This window comes from Taudactylus pleione, unplaced genomic scaffold (assembly GCF_031769625.1).
Source record: "Taudactylus pleione unplaced genomic scaffold, aTauple2 ptg000230l, whole genome shotgun sequence".
Classification (NCBI taxonomy): Eukaryota; Metazoa; Chordata; class Amphibia; order Anura; family Myobatrachidae; genus Taudactylus; species Taudactylus pleione.
The window spans coordinates 8,972,284-8,995,134 of record NW_028284632.1 but is presented as its reverse complement, the minus strand read 5'-3'; the positions used below and the strand labels follow the sequence as shown (position 1 = coordinate 8,995,134).

General features: G+C 41.4%; 1 protein-coding gene across 2 annotated transcripts in view; it reads right to left on the bottom strand.

The window, feature by feature from the left end:
- The window catches only part of RABGAP1L (RAB GTPase activating protein 1 like), a 427,010-nt gene that overhangs the window by 348,073 nt on the left and 56,086 nt on the right, over positions 1-22,851 (bottom strand). For both annotated transcript variants that reach the window (XM_088479336.1, XM_088479337.1), the window contains exons 6-7: positions 18,339-18,496; positions 11,471-11,581 (exon numbers count right to left, since the gene is read on the bottom strand). In XM_088479336.1, coding sequence (XP_088335462.1) covers positions 11,471-11,581; positions 18,339-18,496 — 269 coding nt within the window. The remainder of the gene's footprint in view (positions 1-11,470; positions 11,582-18,338; positions 18,497-22,851) is intronic.

Sequence of the window (22,851 nt, the reverse complement as noted above, 5' to 3'; positions counted from 1 at the left end):
TTGACTGACTGACTGACTCCATCTTGAATTTTTCCAATAGGAGGTAAGCATTTAACCCCCTGAGGTTGAGAATGGGACGAAACGACCGGTCTGGTTTGTCTATCAAGAAAAGACTGGAGTAGAATCCCTGGCCTTGCTGTAGTACCGGAACCAGAAAAATTACTCCGGAATCGGAAAGCTCAGAATTCTCCTTTATGAGAGTCGTCTTTCTGCAACCATCCACAGGGAGAGGAGTGGAAAGAAACTTTCTGAAACAGGACCCTCCAAATCTAAAATGTAACCCCTGGTTACTAGTTGACTTACTCAAAAATTCAGATTGGATTGAATCCAAGTTTTCCCACAATTTGAGAAAGTGGCCTCCAGCCAGAGAACGGGTCCCAGTCCTGTGACAGTCATGTGGATTGACCTGCTGGCTTAGCAGCAGGGCGACTGGTGCCAGGGACAGCACGTTCTCTGAAGGTTCTTTTCAGGGGACCCCTAGGTACACTCCTTAAGGTCTGAATGCTTCCCCTGCCTTGATTCTGAGAGGAATGAAACCTAGGGTATTTTTGGTTTTAAGGTTATAACAGGAAGGTAAGAGCTTATTTCACCTGAGAAACATTTTTTGTTAATTCTGAACCAAACAAATACCCTCCTTCAAAAGGCAATGCTTGGACTCTATGTCTGCCTTCCATGTTTTAAGCCATAATGAACGCCTGGCTGAAATGGCCATGGCTGAAATATGAGACTGTACCTGAATAGAATCTATTAAAGCATCACCTATATAGGTTAAAGCTATCAAAACCTGATCAGTTAAAGAACTAGCTTCAGACAAATACCGTGATTGAAATCCAGTAATCATCTGGTTCATCCAGGGATTGATAGCCTTCAGGCTCTGGCCAGAATTGGGCGCAGCGAACGTCCTGACAAAGTGAATATAGATTTAAGTACAGCCTATCCATAGGATCTTTAGGAGTTACAGACTGTTGTGGGAATAACAGTATTCCTGACCAACCTAGCAATTGGAGCATCCACCAAGGGTGGAATTTTCCAAAGCTTGGTATCCTCTCCCGAAAAGGGTAAAGATACTTAACTATTTTCGGAATATAAATTTGGAATCAGGTTTTAATGAGGCTTCTTTTAATATTTCCTCAAAATGTGAAAACATATACATGTTTCTTCTTACGTTTAAAAAAAAGAAACTAGTTACTGGAATGGCTGTTTCCTGTAGATGCAAGGTCTCCCTGACCGGATCTATCAACATAGAAACTCCTGAATAAGAATGGGAGTCACTTTCCCAGTTTGAGGTGTCTTCCCAGTCATAATCCAAACTCCCTTCTTCCTGGGAAGAGGTAGCTGAAGCCTCTTCTCCAGGAAAATCCATTGAGGACTGGCCTGAACGTCTCTTTGCGGCTGTGGCCCTTGCTGATGTTACCATTTTATTTAGGAACATTGCCATATGAGCGAGACATCGTCCCATATCCTGGGCCCATCTGGGCTCTACAGAGAGCAGACAAAGTAGAAGCTTGAGCACAGGGAAACACATCAGTGATCGCGGTGAGTGACAAAATATGTGGGTTCCAGAAAGCCTCCACGTTAAAAAATGGGGTACTTTCTGACCATTTCTGGGTCCCATCATTATTTATGCTTTAGAGCTCCCCATATAACTCTCAGACTTCCCCTAACCCCTTACAAATGATGCCACACAGCCATGCCCGGTCTTTACACATTATGCCACACATTAATGCCCTTTAGTCTCCCTATGCATTGCCCCCAGTAGTAGTCCCCCTATACATTGCCCCCAGTAGTTGACCCCCTATGCATTGCCACTAGTAGTAATCCCCCTATGCATTACCTTTAGTAGTAATCCCCCTATACATTGCCCCCAGTAGTAATCCCCTCTATGCAGTGCCCCCAGTATTGGCCCAGCTGTTTGCCTTTTAGTGACCTGGGCCTAATGCCCAGGTCACTCACACCTATTTGTGGGGCAGATACCTTCAATTGGGCCTAATGCCCCCTATGTAGCCCGGGCCTTGTGCCCACCTATATACCCACAGGCCTATTGCCTGAATTTATCAGGTGGTCTAGGGAGGGGTTAAATAACGGTGGCCCGAAGCTGCCTACCAATACGGTGGAAGAGGCTGTGGGGGGGGGGCTTCGTTTGCTCTTTTTCTTTCCAGCCCCGCAGTCAACTCCGGTCCTCAACTTCATTCTTCTGCCGCTGGCCCATCTTGGGTAGCAGCGCCGCCTCTTCCTGTCTTCCTCCTTGATCACGCCGTCTTCTGGCCTCTTGCGCGGCCGCCGAAACTGTTGCCATGATGCTCTACTCTTTGGGAGGTCTTCACTCCTCTCCTCCGCCGCCGGTACTGAAGTTTTCCACTCAGTGACGTCTAATTCAAGATGCTATGAGTGGGCGGAGCTATGACGCAGCGAGCTGCGATTGGTTCATCGGATCTGCCTCCTATTGGCTGCTGGACGGCGAGCCGTGTTTGGCTCGTGGCCAGTGCCAAACAACCGCTGCTACTTGGCTTCCAGGCAGCGAGCTCCGCTCAGCTTGCGCCCGAAGCCAAGCTTCTCCCGCCCCCACTTTACCTTCACCAGGTACCCACCGCAGTGGCTTACCCGGAACTGGGAACAAACACACTGTCCCAGCGCCGGCCACGGATGCTGTGCCGATGCTGGGATCAGACACTTAAACCCAGCACGGCTTTCCACAGCAGCAGCCAATGAGTGTCTATCTGACTCTCATTGGCTGCTATAACAGACAGCATTGTGTCTTTCTCAGGGGGACGCGCTGTGCTGCAGCCAGCTGTCAAGGATTGGCCACAGCACAGTGCGTCCCCGGGGACCCGGCTACTTTATAAAAGTGAGTCCCCAGTGCCCAATATCTGGTAAAATACACGCTATAGCGCGTATTTGCAAACATTACACATAATTTGCCTTAGAGTTACTAATTCAACTATGGCCTCATAAACCTGGCCCAATCAGGCATCACCGATTGTTCAGCCAAACCTACCGGTAATGAATCCCCCTGCAAAACAACCAGCACAGGGCAACCCTGGGTCCGTACCTTTTGGCAATTTTTTCTCACATTTTGTACAAATATAAAAAGTGACTCATCCCTGTTTTCTGGAACCCTTGTCTGGCTTATCCATACTGAGAGAGAAAGACAAGTCTAGGTAATAGAGATAGCTACCTAAATTCCACTGGAAAAAGTGTTGCTCTATTGGAATATGAAAAAAAACAAAAGGCTAAATAAGACAAAATACCTTTCTGTTGAATGCAAAAAATCCCGGACTCCTTGAAGTCCATATTCACTTGCAAAAAACCAAAGACAAACAATGATCTTTAGTATACCCCTGTATGTTACTGCCTAGATTCCTGAGAAACAGTGCAGTAAAAAGTGCTTCTATATATACATCACAATAGTATAAGCCCTACATAGATCTCCAAGTTAATACCCAAAAGTAATAATCCCAGTTAAACTGCTTATCTGTTAATATACAGCCATCCCCCTGTAATCTGCAGTGAGTCTCCTCCAAGCAGAACTCCAGCAGCTCACAACCTCTGTTTGAGCGTGGCTCTGAAGCCGCGTAAGCTGCTGATATTCAAATACCTAGGGCAGGTGTGGCCAAGCCTACAGTCAGCATCCTGCTTTTATTCAGGACGCCTGACATCAGCCTAGCCTCCGGTGTTTCCATCCCGAGATCTCCAATGATGCCACAGCACATACTGATGACATCACAGATGGCACACCTGCATGTGCAGCTTTGCTGCGTCCTGGGGGCGTTCAACAAGTCTCTCCCCCCCATAAAACAGGCAGCATGTTGCTGCTCTGTAATCCCAGCCGGCAGTACTCCAGGAGGAGCCATCGGAGTTTGAAAGCTACGGGTGGTGTGGAAGCCCGGGGAGGTGCGAGACACGCCGTCCCTACTGCTGCAGCCACGTGAGTAACAACATTTCCGCCAGCTCTGCTTAAAAGCGGCGTGCCGGGAGGCAGTAAACAAGACAACAAGGTATTTTACATACAATGTATAAAGTTTACCTTTTCTTTAGCCAGCGGCCCCCTCAGATGTGTGTCTGGTATGGAGAGAGACCCAGGGACTATATAGTTTGGTGGCTCTCCCAGGGGCCGTCTTTAGAGTGAGATACAGGGTTCACACAAACCTTTATTCTATCTAACTTTCACTCTGCTAGTGCTTGTCGCCTGTAGCCAAGAACTAAGCAGAACCCAAACCAAACATCAAAATAAAAAATTAAACCCAACTAAAAGCTAGGACCTAGCTAGTGCCTTACTCCAAGGCACTAAAAACAAGACTTAGGTTCTGGTGGAAGGGGAGGGGTTATATAGGGGGTGGGAGACCATTTTAATTAGTTAGTGCCCGACTCCACACCTCAGATGGATGAAAAAGGAATACAGCTTTCTGCAGTATCTCCAACAGGATTGCTAAGAGGATTTCTGCTGTGCTTAAATCAACTAAAATTGCAAAAATATTTGTTATAGCCTGTTTTCTGATTCTTTTGGATGTCAAATTTGTAAAATTAACTTTTAATAGAGTCACACTTATCCATACAATTCACATATTTAGGAACTTATTGAACTATCTTAAAGGGCCACTGGAATTAATCTCAAATTGATTCTACATAGGAAGTTATCTTAAAATATTCATAAATTGACCTGAGGAATTTCCTTTACCATGACCGTAAAATTTATGTTTCACTGCTATAAGCGGTGTGTTTGCTCTAGTTTAGCGACTGCCTAATTAGAGATTAATTGGCAGTGGTCGATGGCTCCTTCTGTACGTTGCAGATGAAGATCTGCTGTGGGTGTTTTTTATATATTTTTTTGCTATAGCAACTTTGCTGCAAACCACTGACCTGTCTTAGCGCCCATCTAAGGCTCTGAAAGTCGGCTGTGCACTGGGAGAATGACTTTGATCATTGGAGAAGGCTTTTTCCTACATACCCACTGATCTATTTGTATATAACCTTGGTAGTTCGTTTACATAGAGCAACCTGTTGTTTTTTTATAACCCACTTGCTGCCAGGAATCTGGGCTGTAATTGTTCCTCAGGTGGGCTACACGATTGCTTAAACATTTTTGTGCTTCATCTTATGCTGGCCATACACGCTACAATAATCGGGACGATCCGCCCGATATCGGCGGATCGCCGTGATAATTGTAGCGTGGGGGGGGGGGCGACCGAGGGTTAAATATTGCTCGGTCGGGCATGCTGGATTGTCCAGCATGCCCGTCCGATGCGATATTACCCGTTAAACTGTCGGCCGCATCGGGCAGTGTATGCCCAGCGCAGCCGACAGACAGACATTTCCTGTGTTCCTTCCTACGGAAGGAACAGGGAAATGTCTCCTCCCCCGGGGGCGGAGCGCAGATGTCGGACTATACACTGAGATTTCTCTCACAGTGTATGCAACGGACATCTGCGGCTGGCAGCCGGCCAGATAAAATGTCTGTCGGTCTGACAGACATTTTATAGTCATCAGGAGTTTGTTTCTTGTGTTTTGATCTTCCCAAGCAAATTTTATTTTTAGGTATTTTTCTTTCTTTTTTTATTCTTTCCAAGGACGAGTCTTTATTTTGAGATCATGTTCAATTAAATATATTTTAATTTAAAGGCATTACAAAAGGGAAAATGAACATGATTTATGTATTTTTAAATAAAATATACTTTCACATTGTTTTCCTTCTGACTACTTAAATCCAATTACTGAAGTCCTTGAAATGTATCCCAAATTTTTTATACCGCACCTTCTCACGTTATTACTAGTACTATATATATGTGTTACTTTTTTGGTCTACTCATGTGGCTCAAAGCAATGTTTCTAACAAGACCCGGAGTCTCTTCAGGGGCATAGCATGTATATACAGTACATTTTGCTGCACCAGAGTGGGTACTAGAGCAGTTGGAGTAGCGTATTTTGCGCGATTTCTCTCTGTACACAGAGTAAGAACAGTAGGTGCGCACACAATTGCACCCATGTAGATTTGTCATGCTGCCAGTTATGTCTGCTTGCGTTTGGATGGGCAGAACAGGGCTAGACATGGACACTTTGATGTAGGCCAAGTACAGGAAGTGCATGATTGTGCAATTGCAAACATATGCAGAAAGGAAAAAAACATCTTTTATTCCAGAAAAAGTCGTAGATGGTCAAGGGCATGCGCAAATAGCTGATAATAATGGTGACCGTCGTCATTAGCGAACTGAATGGCGCTTTCTTTATCTCTCGGGCATATATTATGTTTTTTGTGTGTGTATGTGAGACGGGAGTAGTTTTTACTGAATTAGGAAAGTTGATGCTTAAATAGCAAATGTATTTGTCCATAAAATAAACAATTTAAAACACGAGCACAAGTGGGACGTAAGTGTCTGAGGCATGTGCGTAATGTAAGCCAGACACATATGCTGCCGTTGCCATCTGGAACGCATCTTCTGCTCTGCAGATATGCAGAAATATGCCGTTTCAGTTGTAAGCTACATCCATTTTGCAGGCTACTCTGCAATACCTCATTATGGTCAAGAAAGGATTGGTTGTCGGTCATACAGAGGGAAGGTTATAAAAGATGTTAAAAAAAAATCAGTATTATCCTAGCAACACAACACCCACAGCTGTCAATAACTGGCTTTGATTATATATATATATAAAAAAAAGGGAAAATAATCAGGTCACATCTAGGGAAGCCTGATCCATGGATTTAGGGCCAAAAAACTGTGGGATTTTCAGAATTAAAATGCGTGGCTTGTCTTCTGCCCGGGGTCAGCGCTGAGCACTAGTTCCGTCGGCTCAGATGCTACAACTAGGCCTCCTACGGCTGTGCGGCTAAGTGGGACATCATAAAAATCACGCTGCACACAAACCCGCCCCCTTGTACGACGATGCCCGCCTGCACTGGAGTCTGTGGGGGCGAATCAATTGTTGCATGGGTGGTGATAATTATGGAGCTCCCAGTTTTGCAATTTGCTCTGGGCGCTGATTAATTAACGCCCTCTTCACGCCCTATTAGACTGGGTTTAGCAGCGTAAAACGGCTAAACTCATCTAATGTCCTGGTTAGGGCGCCCTAACAATGGGGTTCTCGCACATTTTTGCTTGCACCCTCCTGAGCGCTCAGACAGAGCAACAATTGAATTGCTCTATCGGGCAACTTAAAAAAATAGCCGCCTGCTTAACAACTGAATCGCCCCCTTAGCGCTGTGGGCGGCCGGCATTGATTAACTCAATCTCAGATATCCCAGGATTGAGATTTTATCAATCCCGAAATCCAGGACTGAAAAATGAGCTGGGATTGGCCCCCCTAGTCACATGTTTATTGTGTTTCTACCCTAATTAAATGAACATGAAAAAAAATTCCAGTCTGTTGGAGTGATCAGGCAAATATCACATGATCCTGCAATATGTTGCTTGTTTCCAGCAGCATTCATTGTATTTAGGTAACTGCCACTTGATTGCCTAAATTCACAGAAGAAAAAGCAACCAATGATAGAACAGGTTCCATGTAATTAGTTGCTGTGAAAGGTTAACCAATATATTGTTACAGTTTAAGAGATTCAGTTGTGTGGGGTTAATACGGAGAGCAGAAAGATAATAACCGTGTGTGTGATTTGGAAGCTAATACCATTTTTAGACCAAATTTTTATCAGGTTCTTGAACACAGGTTGGACCCGAGTTACAGCTCCTATACCTCTTTCACACTGTACTTTGGTCCGGATTTGACCCTTTCACAAAGAAACCTGTGTCAGCCCTGCCAATCAGTGTATGTCATAAGAAATTGACTTTTCTTGGGCACACAAAGTTGAGGTAATGAAAAGTGGGAAGCGACTGCTCCACAGCCACGATCCGGGTCAAATGACCAGGGTCGCACCTTTCACATCGCAGGCTACCCGGGTCGGTCCTGGGAATAACCCTGGCAGCGACAAGGGTCAAGGCCCCGTAAAATTGAAAATCTGTGTGTGAAGGGGGTATAATAAACCTGTCTAAATAGCAGGATATTAACAAACTTCCACATGCAGTTGTATTAACCATGTACAGGTTGAGTCTCCCATATCCAAATATTCCGAAATACGGAATATTCCAAAATACGGAATAATTTTTGCATGACTGAGATAATAAAACCTTTGATTTTTGATGGTTCAATGTACACAAACTTTGTCTAAGGCACAAATTATTAAAAATATGGTATAAAATTACCTTCAGGCTGTGTGTATAGGGTGTAAATGAAACATAAATTTATTTCATGTATGTACACAAACTTTGCTTGAGCCACAAAATTGTTGAAAATTTTGTATAAAATGAGCTGCAGGCTATGTGTATAAGGTGTATATAACACATAAATGCATTCTATGTGTATATTGGGGTCCCATTCCTAAGATATTTCATTATGATATGCAATTATTCCAAAATACGGAATATTCCGTTATCCAAAATACCCCTAGTCCCAAGCATTTTGGATATGGGAGACTCAACCTGTATTTACTGGCTCTCATGGCACTGTTAATACTGTTTACATAGGCTTTACTAATACACCAGCCATGACATATCCTTATCATTGTACTGTACCGATACACTGGTCATGCTATATACATAGTACTGGGAATCATTTCTGAAATAATTCCCTGTATTGTTCCACATTTGAGAAGATGGTTCAGATATCACCTCATAAGAGACAATGTAGAGGGTTGATATTACAATAAAAAAAAATAACAATGTAGAAAAAAAGAGGAAAGGGGAACCGCACTGAAATAACTCACTGCTGATTATATGTGATTCTGTTTATATGTGTATTTCTCAGAAAAACCTACTCACAGACAGCATAATGAATACACACGTCATTAATGTCCCAAAGAATTTTTATAATACGTTAGTCTGGAAAAATTATTATCTTTGGTGAGTCCGCGGTGCTCCCCAGAGTCAATATGTAGTTAATAAGCCAACAAAGAAAGAAAAAGAACTCAGGGTGGGGGCACACGGTAGGTGTAGAGATAATTAAGTCAATAATTGCTAAATAAAATTTAACTTTTATTATTAGTCTAAAAAAGAGGTGCCAGCAATAGTATCAACATACAGATGAACAAACAATTAAACACAAATATAAAATTAAATCAGTAGGGAGATACTCTCCAGAAAGAGATGTATCCTCTACTGACATGAAAGTAAAAGCTAGGCGAATTAATGAAAGTATTATTAGTATAATATTAGAGCCATAAATGTATCATATCACCAAAAGCATCACAAATGGGCATGTTAATAAAGCAAATTGTCTATTTGATATAATGGTGTTTGTTCATGTAACTCCCCTCAGGGATATGTGTCACCAATTAACAAATGAAGCTATACCAATAATGGAAATAGTGTGCTGTTATATCTACATGTATCAAGGAATACACCCTAATCATAAGTGTTATATAGGGCTGCATGTGACCATCAGTATTCTATAGGTAATATGTCTGCAACAATAAATAATCACAAAGCACAAGGGTATAGATATCACTGAAATGACAATACCATACTGAGACTGAAAAATAGAAAGGACCAATAACCAGAGATTATTATTGAAACAATTAGAATAGATAACACAGGGCTTGTGCTGCCAAAGCAGAGGAAATCTGGTGTAATAATTCCTCACAGTAAATAACAATCGTCAATGCAATGTAATGAGGCAGACGTTCAGTAGTATGTAAAAAAATGTACAAAAAACAAACTGACAGGATCAGTGGCCGTCTGCCCTGATGCACAGGGCAGTGCAGGGGTTATACGCCACTTACCTGATCAGCGTGAGGTCCAAAGAGTCAGTCTGCAGTGGTGTCTATCAAGCTGGTACATGCCGCTTGTGTGTGGTCAGAAAGCCGGTGTCACGTGTGCGCACCAAGTGACCCGGAAATGTCTGACGCGCGTTTCGCCTTAAAGGAGCTTGTTCACAGTCCCAACCCTGGTTATTGGTCCTTTCTATTTTTCAGTCTCAGTATGGTATTGTCATTTCAGTGATATCTATACCCTTGTGCTTTGGACTCTGTGATTATTTATTGTTGCAGACATATTACCTATAGAATACTGATGGTCACATGCAGCCCTATATAACACTTATGATTAGGGTGTATTCCTTGATACATGTAGATATAACAGCACACTATTTCTATTATTGGTATAGCTTCATTTGTTAATTGGTGACACATATCCCTGAGGGGAGTTACATGAACAAACACCATTATATCAAATAGATAATTTGCTTTATTAACATGCCCATTTGTGATGCTTTTGGTGATATGATACATTTATGGCTCTAATATTATACTAATAATACTTTCATTAATTCGCCTAGCTTTTACTTTCATGTCAGTAGAGGATACATCTCTTTCTGGAGAGTATCTCCCTACTGATTTAATTTTATATTTGTGTTTAATTGTTTGTTCATCTGTATGTTGATACTATTGCTGGCACCTCTTTTTTAGACTAATAATAAAAGTTAAATTTTATTTAGCAATTATTGACTTAATTATCTCTACACCTACCGTGTGCCCCCACCCGGAGTTCTTTTTCTTTCTTTGTTGGCTTATTAATTAAAAAAAATAACAAAGAGGAGATTTTATAGTAGATTAAATAAGTTTTCCGTGCATAAGGTCAGCATGCTCCAAAGTGGAACTCCTCTAAGTTCAAGTGACTAAAATACATAATGAATCATTTCTAAACTTTCTGTTTTGGAAGCTACTTGCAGCTTAAAAGACAGTAAATAAATAAATAACCCTATTATCTTTTCCCACGGTGGGGGGGGTGTTTACGTAATAGGTGCCCAATTCATAGCGGTCCTTTTTTCTGCTGATTATGGCTAAATTTAAAGTAGTAATCATTTAGAAGTCTGGTTCAGCTTTACAACCTATTGTTTCTTTAAATTTAGCCGCAATCTCGCAGACGTCTCAGTGAAATTGGCACCTATTATAGAATGCCCCCAGGAACATGAAATCTGCCAGCGTTGGAGATGTAACATTGAGAAGTAAGCTGAGCTGTACCAAACAAATAGACAATTATTTAGGACTGCCTAACACATAGCCAGGAGCTTTGCCGTGAGCAAAAATGACCCTTGGAGTCTCCTTAAGTTAAATACAAAACTTCACCAATTGTGTCGTATTAGAAGACGCAGCATATCAGTGAAAAATATGAAAATAAATAAAATTACGGAAAGAAACACAAGGCTTGAGTTGGGAGCAAAACGAATAAGAGAAAGTAACCACGTTGCACAGCAGGTGGTGCACATTTATAATGTGCAAAGAGATTTGGGAGGGGAGTGTCCAAACTCAAATCTAAATTGCAGTGTAAAAATAAAGTTGTCCAGGATTTATGGGCTAAATGCAAAAGCAGACAGTATTTGCCCTGCATGCAACATAAATAAATGTATTTGCACCTCTTGCATTGCAACATGGTTTGTTCCAGATCCAAAGTTACTCAGAATCAGGACCATAATGTGTACTTTATGTACTCACCTTTCCACCACTAGCTCCTTGTTTGACACCTGCTGGATAGTGATCACTACTTTCTTCTCCAGTCCCTGCTTCAGCTTGAAGAACAGTTTATCGCGATCCTTGGGTACTGGGCTGTTTAAAAGAAAAAAATATATATTCAAATTGAAGTTTCATGGTAAAATAAATACAACTATTTGGATTTATGTCCCTTTGTATTTGCTTAATTTACAAATAATAATTTGTAAAATATTCATGTCCTAGGATTTTGTCTAGTCCTTTGGGTTAGAGAGCTTTTGTTTTTGTCTATATTTCATAATCCCTTTAGACCTACTGCGAACTGATTGTCATTTATATGGGAGGAATGTGTCATAGTACAATAATTTGGGACATGGCCGAATGACAGGTCTATCATCCTTGTTGCTGTTCCCTGGTGGCAAAAGGTATTTACAGTACATGTCAGAGAGCAGTTAAAAGGTGATATATACAACAATTCCCTGCTTAGCACTGTTAATTCATTCTTGAAAACAGAAGTACTAACCAAAATAGCACTAAACGAAAAGGGATTCCCAATTATAATAAACTGAACTTAACTTAATTTGCTCCCAAAGTCCCAGAAACGGCATCAAGTGCACTAAAAAGTGTAGTCTTTACATGCTCTCTCTCTCTACTTCTCCATAATAACAGCATTCACTGCCACTGATCTCATGCCACAAGCGGTCTCTCTGGCAGCTTCATATAAGATCCATCACGTCTCCAACCATGCTTCCAGCTGTCATCGCAACTGCAATCCTGCTCCACTAATGCCATAGTATGGATGTCCAGCTCAAACTTAATATTGTATATTTTAAGTGCAAAACAGATATCATAAAACAAAAATATCAATAAATAATGAGCATACCTTGACAAAAGGGCGTTATGGCCCCGAAACGTTGGATTTACTGGAATACATTTTACTAATTACTATAAACACCGAAGTGCCACTGTTTTCTTTACTCTCTATATATATATAAATAAATAAATAAAAGAGTGGTCACCGAACATCTTTACTGATGGCAAAAATATGCACTGTAGCGTGTATTTACGTTGGAGGGCTGCATGTTTGATACCCTGTTCTATTATATTAATGTATTGCAATAGCTAATACGTATGAGCATATTATAGCGGTGGCCACACTTCTTATTACAATTCTATGTATCATATTAATGCATTATAACAGAGTATTTCATACAATATATATATATATATATATATATATACATACACATAGACACACACACACTATATATATATATATATATATATATATATATATATATATATATATATATATATATATACACACACACATACACACACACACACACACACACACACAAATAAAGGAATACGCTCAGAAATGTTATAAAAACATGAAACTAATTAGATAATCACCCACATAATAAATAAAGTCAAAATCATAAGAATGGTACTATATCACATATTTTATTTAATCCATTAGAAACTATTTATCCCGGTAATCCTACTAAGGTATACTACAACCTCTCTGCAGCTGAATATGGGTGATGAAAGAGAGCAATAGCTCGTACTCAGCCACATGGCAAAGGTATATACCACTAGAAATATTTGAAACTTTGTCTAGGTATTGGGAATTCATGCCTATTTATCTGAATGCCATTAGTAGGCTCCGTATTTTAAATGCAACATGTTTTAGATTTTGACGTCCTCCAAAAGACAGCGCATGTGTTTGCAATGAGGACAAAAGGCCAGAGGTGCGAGCTGGTACGCTGGTGTCTATTAATTTCTAATTATAGCAACAGTACACTGCTCCTCTAAAGCTCTTTGTTTAGATCCCAGTCTGCGATTCCTTTAGTGAAAAGCAATTTGACAGCAAATTACGGAAAGAAGAAAACATGTTGCAGCGAGACCGCAGCAGCTTATTCCTCAAAATGACAAGGAAATAAAATCCATTTTCTAAATAATCTGTTTTTTAAAGCTAATCAAGACATTTTTGTTATTTTAATGCAGAATGGCCAATTTTCCTCCCTGGCTTGTGAACATGAAGATGACAGCCATTGTAATCTGTTATTCCGACATTAGCTTGTCAGGCAAGGCTCTTGGAAGCAATAGATATAAAAAGATCATTTATTTTCTTTCAGGACAGTGTTTCAAACTCAGTTATAAAAAAAAAAAAATAGATTATTAACTAGCAATGACATATGTGTGGCAGTAGATAAAAATCCACTGAAATACATACATCATACACAGAAATGAAATGAATTCTTAAAAGCGACTATATGCACCGTCAAATATCATATAACGACTAGAGATGAGCGGGTTCGGTTCTCAGAGAACCGAGCCCACCCAAATTTTGCAGATCCGAGTCGGATCCAAGCAGGCTCGGAGTTTCCCGCCTGACTCGGATCTCAAAACCGAGGCAAAACCATAGAGTCGGAAATCTCGCGGGTCGTGAGCTTAAGTCTCTATGATCAATGTAGTATATAGGGACCACACGGTGGACGCCACTTCACTCCAGCTGTGGAGACTGAACAGGGAGGGTGGGTAGTGTAGGGCTGGGAGAGTGGTGCTGTGCTGTCTGCTGTGTCCTGGGCTGGTGCACTGCTGATGCATTCCGGACTGGTGCTGCTGAGTGCTGATCCATTCTGGGCTGGTGCTCTGCTGTCTGCTGTGTCCTGGGGTGCTGCAGTGCTGATCCATTCCGGGCTGGTGCTCTGCTGTCTGATGCGTCCATCTGGGCCCAAGTTCTGGACTCCCCCCTAAAAAAAAGTGTCTTATATAGTGTGTGTGTGTGTGTGTTGGCCTTAACCGCACAAGATCCAGCCAGCAACGCAAGTCTGTGCCCTGGGCCCAAGTTCTGGAGCTGAATAAAATAGAAATCAATTATCTTTTTTTCTAATAATTGTCTGAGTCTGTGCGTGTCAGGCTTAGCCGCACAAGATCTAGCAAGTCGGAAACACAACCTAGTGCTGCCCGACTCCAGTCGTGATCAATCTGTGTTCTGGGCCCAAGTTCTGGAGCTGAAAAAAAAAATCAATTATCTTTTTTTTTGTCTAATATTTTTGTGTGTGTGCACGACTGTACGTGTGTGAATTTTGTGACCGCACCTTGGCTACACTATTGGTGCTTGTGAAACTGCTTCAAGACCACAGAAAATATGGAGGGCTGTCACATGATAGGAGAGCAAGGCCAAGAACAACATGTTGTAGCTGCCGCCAGCAGTGCAAGGCCGTCAATTTCCTCGTCCTCTATGAAGGCCCATGCCCCAGGGCTTAAGTCACGCCATCAATATGGTAAAGCTACTTGTACTGAAGTTAAGAAAAAAAATTCAAAGGAAATTTGCCTTTAGATAAACAAAAAATTGGCAATATGCCTTTCACTACACAAAGTGGCAAGGAAAGGATAAGACCTTGGCCTTTCTTTAGGAAGACTGCTGGTTCTGATAGCCCTTCGGAAAAAACAACTGTGTGCCATGAAAAATTGAAATAACAAAACCCAGAGAGAGTGCAAGTGTGTCCGCGGTTGCCATGTGTGAGCCAGACCTAAATACTAGTGTACTGGAGGATCCTCCAAGTTCCAACATTTGTGTGCCCTCTGTAAATGTGGGGAAGGGCAGTCAACATCTTGCAGACGTAGTCATTGATGATGCTTCTGTGGAATTGCACATGGAGGAGGAGGATATTTTGGTGGATGAAGGTGCTAAGGATGATGAGGATGTTGATGATGAAGATGTTGGTGATGAGGATGTTGATGCCGAGGATGTCCTTTGTGTAAGTAAGGCAATAGCTGTTGCCCATGGATTGAACAAGCCAAAGCCCATTGTTGTCATGCCAGGGCAAAAGACAAAAAAATCTACTTCTCACGTGTGGAATTATTTCCACCCCAATCTGGGCAACAGTTGTCAAGCCATATGTGACCGTTGCCATGCAAGAGTGAGTAGAGGGAGGGACCTAAACCACCTAGGAACCTCCTCCTTGTTACGTCACTTGGAGCGCATTCAAATATCAAAGTGTATGTCGCCAAGTTTCAAAACTCAAAACGTAACAAGTCCAGTGTCACCTACCTGCTCCCTTCTCTGTGGGATCGAAGCGCCTTCTATCTCCAACACCAACATCAACATCCTCATTCGTGATCGGAAGTAATTTAAAAAAAAACAATTGACTATTAAACAGTCCTTTGATAGAGGAAGTAAGTATTACAGCTGTCACCCAGTTTCACAGCGGATCACTGACGCCATGACGGCTGTGCTAGTATTAGATGGTGAAATAATAAAAAATGGGGATGATAGTGTGGAGGAAGTGCAAAAGGAGGATGAGGGGGAAATTTGTGTCCTATCTGACGCTCATGTGGATGTTGATAAGGATGTGGTTTGCGTAAATCAGCCATCAGTGGCAGCAGTTCTTGCTAATGATAATAAGAAAGCCAGAAAAGCAACGTCTTGGGTGTGGAATTATTTTAATCTAAATTCTGACAACAGTTGTGAAGGCATCTGTTCCATTTGTAAAGCCAAAGTTAGCAGAGGAAGGGACGTTAACCATCAAGGCACCTCCTCCCTGTTACGTCATTTGCAGCGAGTTCATGCAATTTGTTTAACAAAATTATAATTTGTAAATTAATAACAAGCAGTCCAGTATCAGCTACCAGCAGTTTGGACCAGCACATGCAATCTCCACCACCAACACCCTCATCATCAACCTCCTCCTTAATAATTGAAGGTAGTCCTTCCAAAAAATGTTTTGTGGGGGCCCAAATAAACCAAGGATTTCAGCCACAAAAGTGTCAGTCCTAGTGGCTAAAGTGCTTGGTTTGTTAAACTGTGCATGTCCTTTTTAATATCCCACATAAGAGTGGGTGGGAGGGACAATTCCATCTTGATCTTGCACCTCTTTCCTTTACATTTGGCACAATTTGGGGCATTGCCGACTGACATTATTATAGTTTATTAAACTGCCATCCTGTCTGCCACTGCTGTGTGGCAATGGTCCATAGATGTCCTATATTTTTTTAAACTGCCGTGCGTTTGTGCCGCTGCTCTGTTGCTTACTTTAGCCAGCCAGTTCGCTGCAGCCTTTGGCCTGTATTGGTGAAAAATAGTGAAATCAATATTGTGAGCTGTGAGGTGGTTAAAAATGCCTAGAAATGCCTGAAAATGATTGTTATTAAGGTTAATAATACTGTAGGAACAAAACCAGGCCCAAATTATGTGGTTTTAGCTGTTTATATCATTTTTTGGAAAAAACACAGATCTCTAACCAAAACCTAAAAATAAAACACCAAGGAAAGAAATCAAAAATCCAGATTCAGATCCAAAACCAGGGGAGATCCAGATCCAAAACCAAAACACGGGGGTCGGCGCACATGTCTAATAACGACTGGATAGGAACAAATGTTCTGTCATAAACCTTAACCAGGAGCAGATCTGTAAACAGTTTGTACAGTGTTCTGTGACCATACTGGAAGATCTCCAGCACATTGGATCGATAGGCCGTACCTATCAATATCTGATCAATACAATACCAATCAGATATTATTTAGCATTCCTGGTCATTGTGACCACTAAATTGGCAACCATATAGCTGCAGATTTACTCTCCTCAGAATAACAACTTGTATTTGTTCCTAATGTTATCTTTAAATGAAATAAAAGGTTTTTGTCGTTTGTGTTTTTTATTATATATTTTATTTCTCAGATAATTTATGCACAGAGTACATCTGGCTCTCTTCACTCGGCCAGAGCAATGATTTTCACCTAACGCAAATGATTTCTTATAGCATGCACTACTTCACACTCACAAAGGGCAAGCACACACTACAAAAAAAAAAAAAAAAGGTAAATAAATTACTCAGGAGATATTTAAAAAAAAAAAAAAAAAAAGTATATACAGTACTGTGCACAAGTTTTAGTCGGGTGTGGAAAAAATGCTGCAAAGTAGCAATGCTTTCAAAAATCGAAGTGTTAATAGTTTATTTTTATCAAATTAACAGTACAGTATTAGTATTTTCCTGAATATTTGTAAAATTATCATGCAGAATCGATATGTTCAATTCAAGGGTGTCGGCACCAGTTATGCATTTAACTGCATGAACTCCTGGGGCAACTCACTGGCACTCCTGGACAGACGATATCTTGCCAAATGTGACCAACGACCTATCGTGCGTCCTTAATGATTTACAGTGCATCGTCAAGGAGATTGCCAGATCTTACCTGCAGTAGGTAAAATCTGGAGTTATGACAAACAATCCGCGAGACCGGGCATCGGATAGTTATCCTTCCTGGAAGCTGCACATTTGTAAAGCATCCTGAGACCATTCATGTGTGGGGTTGCTTCTCAGCCAAGCCATGAATAAAGAATGGTACCAAAACATCCTCCAAGAACAACTTCTCCCAACCATCCAAGAACAGTTTGGTGACGAACAATGCCTTAGTGATAACTAAGTGGCTCAGGGGGAACAAAACATGAAATTTTGGGTCCATTGCCAGGAAACTCCCCAGATCTTAATCCCATTGAGAACTTGTGGACAAACAAAAACCCACAAATTCTGACAAACCCCAAGCATTGATTAGACAAGAATGGGCGGCCATTAGTCAGTATGTGGCCCAGAATGTGATTGACAGCATGCCAGGGTGAATTGCAGAGGTCTTGAAAAAGAGGAATCAACACTGCAAATATTAACCTGTTTGCATAAACTTTTAATGTAATTGTCAATAAAACCTTTTGACACTTATGAAATGCTTGTAATTTTACATCAGTATACCATAGTAACATCTGACAAAAAGGTCTAAAAACACTGAAGCAGCCAACTTTGTGAAAACCAATACATATATTAGTTGTCATGACATCCTGTTTACTTAACGTGACTGGAGAGAGAAGTACCTGAAATTCCCTTTGCCATCATCTTCTTTCACTTCTAGGGACACTATGAACGTGAACACATCACTATCTGGTGTGGGCAGGCTAGAGTCCTTTACATCTGTAGGTTGCTTAGATGAGCGTTTGAACGCAGTGAAGAAGCTGTAAAGTATCCTACTTACCTAAGAAACCAGAATTAAAATGTACATGTTAATATAAATGATGAATCAAACAACATAATTTTTGCTGTATACAGGTAATAAATGATCAACACTACAATAGTACAGACACATATGAGATACCATTGCCTGTACTTGGTTCACCTGACATGCACACTCGTGCTCCCACACTCCACTGATTTTCTGTGTGTGTGAATTACATCGACATCATACAGTATAACCACCACCCCTACAGTCCAAACTGAGAATTTTTGAAGTGGTTTACGCACCAATTGATGTCCCACCACCAATGTAGCTCTATCCGCATCCACAGCCGCGCCCACCTCTGCCCCATCCCCCTGCCTATTTTGTCAGTATCGGACCCCACAAATTGTGATGGCAGCCCTGGCTATACGGCACGAGGTGCCTAGCACAACTGAGCTGGTCCGAGAGGTGTAGTGTAGTCTTTTCTTTAAATTTTGTGTCTTTTTTGCGTCGTGCAAGATGCATCAAAACACCACTCTAAGGCCCGTATTCAATTTGAGCCAAGCCGCGATTATTTAATGCGGCCCAGACTTAACGCTGCCTTCACCTATTTTGTAGACGCTAAAGTATCGCGCGCGTGCCCGCGTATCCCCGTATTCAATTTGAAAATATGCAAAAACGGGACCCGGCGATACTTGGATCGGCGTTAAAAAAACGGGAATTTTCGGGAAATAATCCTAGGACACCCCTAAAGATGTCCAGACATGGGTGATCACTATGGCTACCACCATTTTTGACTGCAAAAGAAAGTCTGGTTTTGAAATAGCCGCGACAGGTGTTTTTTTTTTCCGACTTTGAAGAAGTGATTCAGAAGAGCACTTAGCTTATTGTTTTTTGTTTTCAAAAAAGGTCCCATCAAATTTGGGGAACATGAAAATGGGTACTAGCATATTTTTAAGTACCAAAACGCATTTTTTAAAAATTCTGCAAAAAATCACCTGCCACTATTTGAAACCCCGACTTCATTCAGGAGTTAAAAATGGGGGTACCCATAGTGATCCCCCATGTCTACACATGTTTAGGGGGTTCCCTGGAATATTTGCCGAAAATTCCCATTGTGTTGTACCTGTAAAAAAAAGAAGTAAAAAATAAAATAAAAAATGACATAGGGCCCACCCCCCAAAAGCCAAACAAGTCCCAGGCTTGCCAGCCAGTGGTGGTTTCTAAAAATATGGGGAACAAAATGTGTAGGGTTCCACCGTATTACAGAAACCAACCCAAGGCTGCAGGGACCAGTTCTGGTTTCAAATATAGGGGTTCCACAAGTGCAAAATGGCAGGCACGCTGGCACTTGTAGTTCCACTGTAAAACACAATAGTTTTACATTATTTGGCCCTCCCATTACCTCCATACCCACCAAACCAGGGGTATGGGGAAGAGCCCTGGGCTTCAGCGTAAGCCTGTGGTGCTCGGGAGGGGGGAGGGCCTTCTTTGGGGGGTCCCCAATTCCCCCGAGATCACCGGCTTGCGCTGACCGATTTGGGGTGCTAATGCTTTGGACCTGGAGCCCCGGTGATTGGGTCCCCGGGCTATGGCATTACACCCCAGTCGGTTGGGTCTGGTCTTAAATATAGGGAGATCCCCATGGTTTTTTTTCCACCTATATTTAAAACCAGAACTGGTCCCTGCAGCCTTGGGTTGGTTTCTAAAATACAGTGGAACCCTACACATTTTTTTCCCCATACTTTTAGAAACCACCACTGGCTGGCAAGCTTGGGGCTGGTTTGGCTTTTGGGGGGGGGGACCTTATGTAATTTTTTTTGTAAATTTTTACCCCCTTTTTTTTTTTTACAGGTTAAACGAAACGGGAATTTTTGGGAAATATTCTAGGGAGCCCCCTAAAGATGTATAGACATAGGGGATGACAAAGGGTACCCCCATTTTTAACTCCTGAAGGAAGTCGGGGTTTCTAAAAGCCGCGGCAGGTACATAAATGCGGCTTTGAATAAGGTGATGCAGAAGAGCATTTAGAAGTTATTTTAGGGCAAAACAACTATGCCCATCAAATTTGGGGTACTTAGAAATGGGGTTCACTATATTTTAAACGTGCTAAAGTGACTTTAAAAAATTGTGAAAAATCCACCTGCCGCAAGCACCTGCAATCAAAAAAACACTTGGGGCATACTTGGGGACCCCCCCAGAGACAAGTTCGCTAGTTTCTAAGTTTGTACCCCAGCTTTTTTTTTTCGCCCCCTTTTTCAAAGTCAATTTTTGGGGTGTCCTTAAGTTTTGTTTTTTTTTACACAGTTTACCTTTGGGGGACTGTCTGAAGGCTGCACGGGGGTTCCCGAAATGTTGCACCCCAAAACCCCAATTCTGCACTTTGAAATTGAATACGGGGTAAAACCAAAACAGGTTATGACGTCATCGGCGGTAAATTACCGCGGATCCGGACTTAACGCCTCAAATTGAATACGGCCCTATGTGTACTAGAGACACTGGGCTGCAAGTTTAACAGCATAGGAATTTGTTTTAAACATGTACAAAGTCACAGGTGTAACAACAGAACTTGATGAGAGAAAAAGCTATGGCCACTGCGTCATAGCACTTCCTATACAGATTCAGAATCATTCGCACACAGATTTACAAATCTCACACATCATACTGATCAGTTTTTTTTTTTATGCGAATAAGGCAAATTTTTAGAGAAAAAAAAAGTGTTCGGGACCTGGCGCACCTGAAGCCACAAGAGGACACGTCTGTCTGTTGTAACTTGTAGGTGAATGATATGCACTTGTAGTTTTTAGTGTCATGATTAAAGTTCAGTTTGTATTATGTGATTTGTACAGTTACTGCCTGGCGCAGCAGAAATAGTTCTATTATCATGTCTGAGGTTGCAATTAAAATGGCGCGCTTATTTGTAAAACAATCTAGCAAGTATTTATGCTGGTGTCGCAGGCACAAATAGCATCACTTTAATTCAAGCTTGGATATCTCAGAATCATTTGGACAGTTATACTAAGAAAGAAAAAAAAAGAAAAAACACAGGTGGTAACTAATATTTTGATTGTCATTTACATTTTTCAGCATCAGGAGCAGCACCCTAAAAAATCCTGCTGGCTCCTAGAGTTCTACATATATTTTATCCATACCTGTTTTAATCTGTCTTGTCTACTAACAGGTTATACTGTAGTTTCGAACAAGGACGATCACTTGGGTATAATTTATTAGTTTGGAGTACTGGCAGATACAAGGTGCTAAACAGGCCACTTGAGTAAAGTATAATTACATTGAAAAAATGTCAAGTCTAAAACCCCTTCCACACTGCCGAAATAATCTGGGTTATTGCTGGGTCAATGTGAAAGAGTCCCTGAAAAATAACCTGGGTTGAGTGACCTGGGAATCCAACCCGGGTAGCGAGCAGGGTTGGGCATGGTAACGACCTGGGTCACGGTGCAGTGTGAACAGTCTGACATGGATTATCCAGCCCGGGTTATGCCTGTTATGAGCTGTTTGGCGGCTGTGGAGCAGTCTCCACCCACTTTTTATGACCTCACAAGTTTAGCAGGGCAGAGCCAGGTTCAGTGTGAATGGGGCCTACCCACGAATGACCTGGGTCGAAGGTGCAGTGTAAACAGGGTCTTATCCGGGACTGACCAAGGATTTTGGTGTGAAAGGGGTATAATGCTCTTCATCGTCTTCCACACTGAAAGCTAACTGATCGAAAGCTAGATCGTTACTCCATGTTATTGATGGTTTCCCCGAATACATAAAACTCCCCTATATATTAAGAACACACTGCAACTCATCTTTAAATACTTTAGAATCTTTCAATCCTTATTTTAAATATGCCCACTGTGTTTTATACCCTACCTAGATCCCTCCCCAACATGGATCCTTTATTTGGTCTTAAAGTGTCCGCAGCAATTGCAATACTGCTTTCTGTATCGGGCTATAGGCTATAAATTGCAGCATGCTTAGCCCCAAGGATAGTCCTAATAATCAGATCGAAATCGAAACACACAATCATTGGGCAAATTAAAAATGCCCTGGAATGAAGACTACTACTGGCCTATTGGTATAGGAAGCATCAATGTAGCTGGGCACTAGAATTACCCAGATACCACCCAGAACTTAAATCAAGTATTTATTTGCTTTTTTCATTGTTATACTAGTAATTTCACTTTGTACATTCCGTATTCTCATATAAAAACCATCATATAAAACACCATTAAAAATGAATAAAACAGAAAAGTACTAACAAAGAGTTGATGTGATTTAAAATGCCAGCAAAGTAAAGAGTAAAGCATGCAATTACTATACAGTATAAGATATATTTAGCGCTTTAAAAAAAAAAAAGAAGTTATTTATGCTTTAAAGAGAAGTAATTGTTC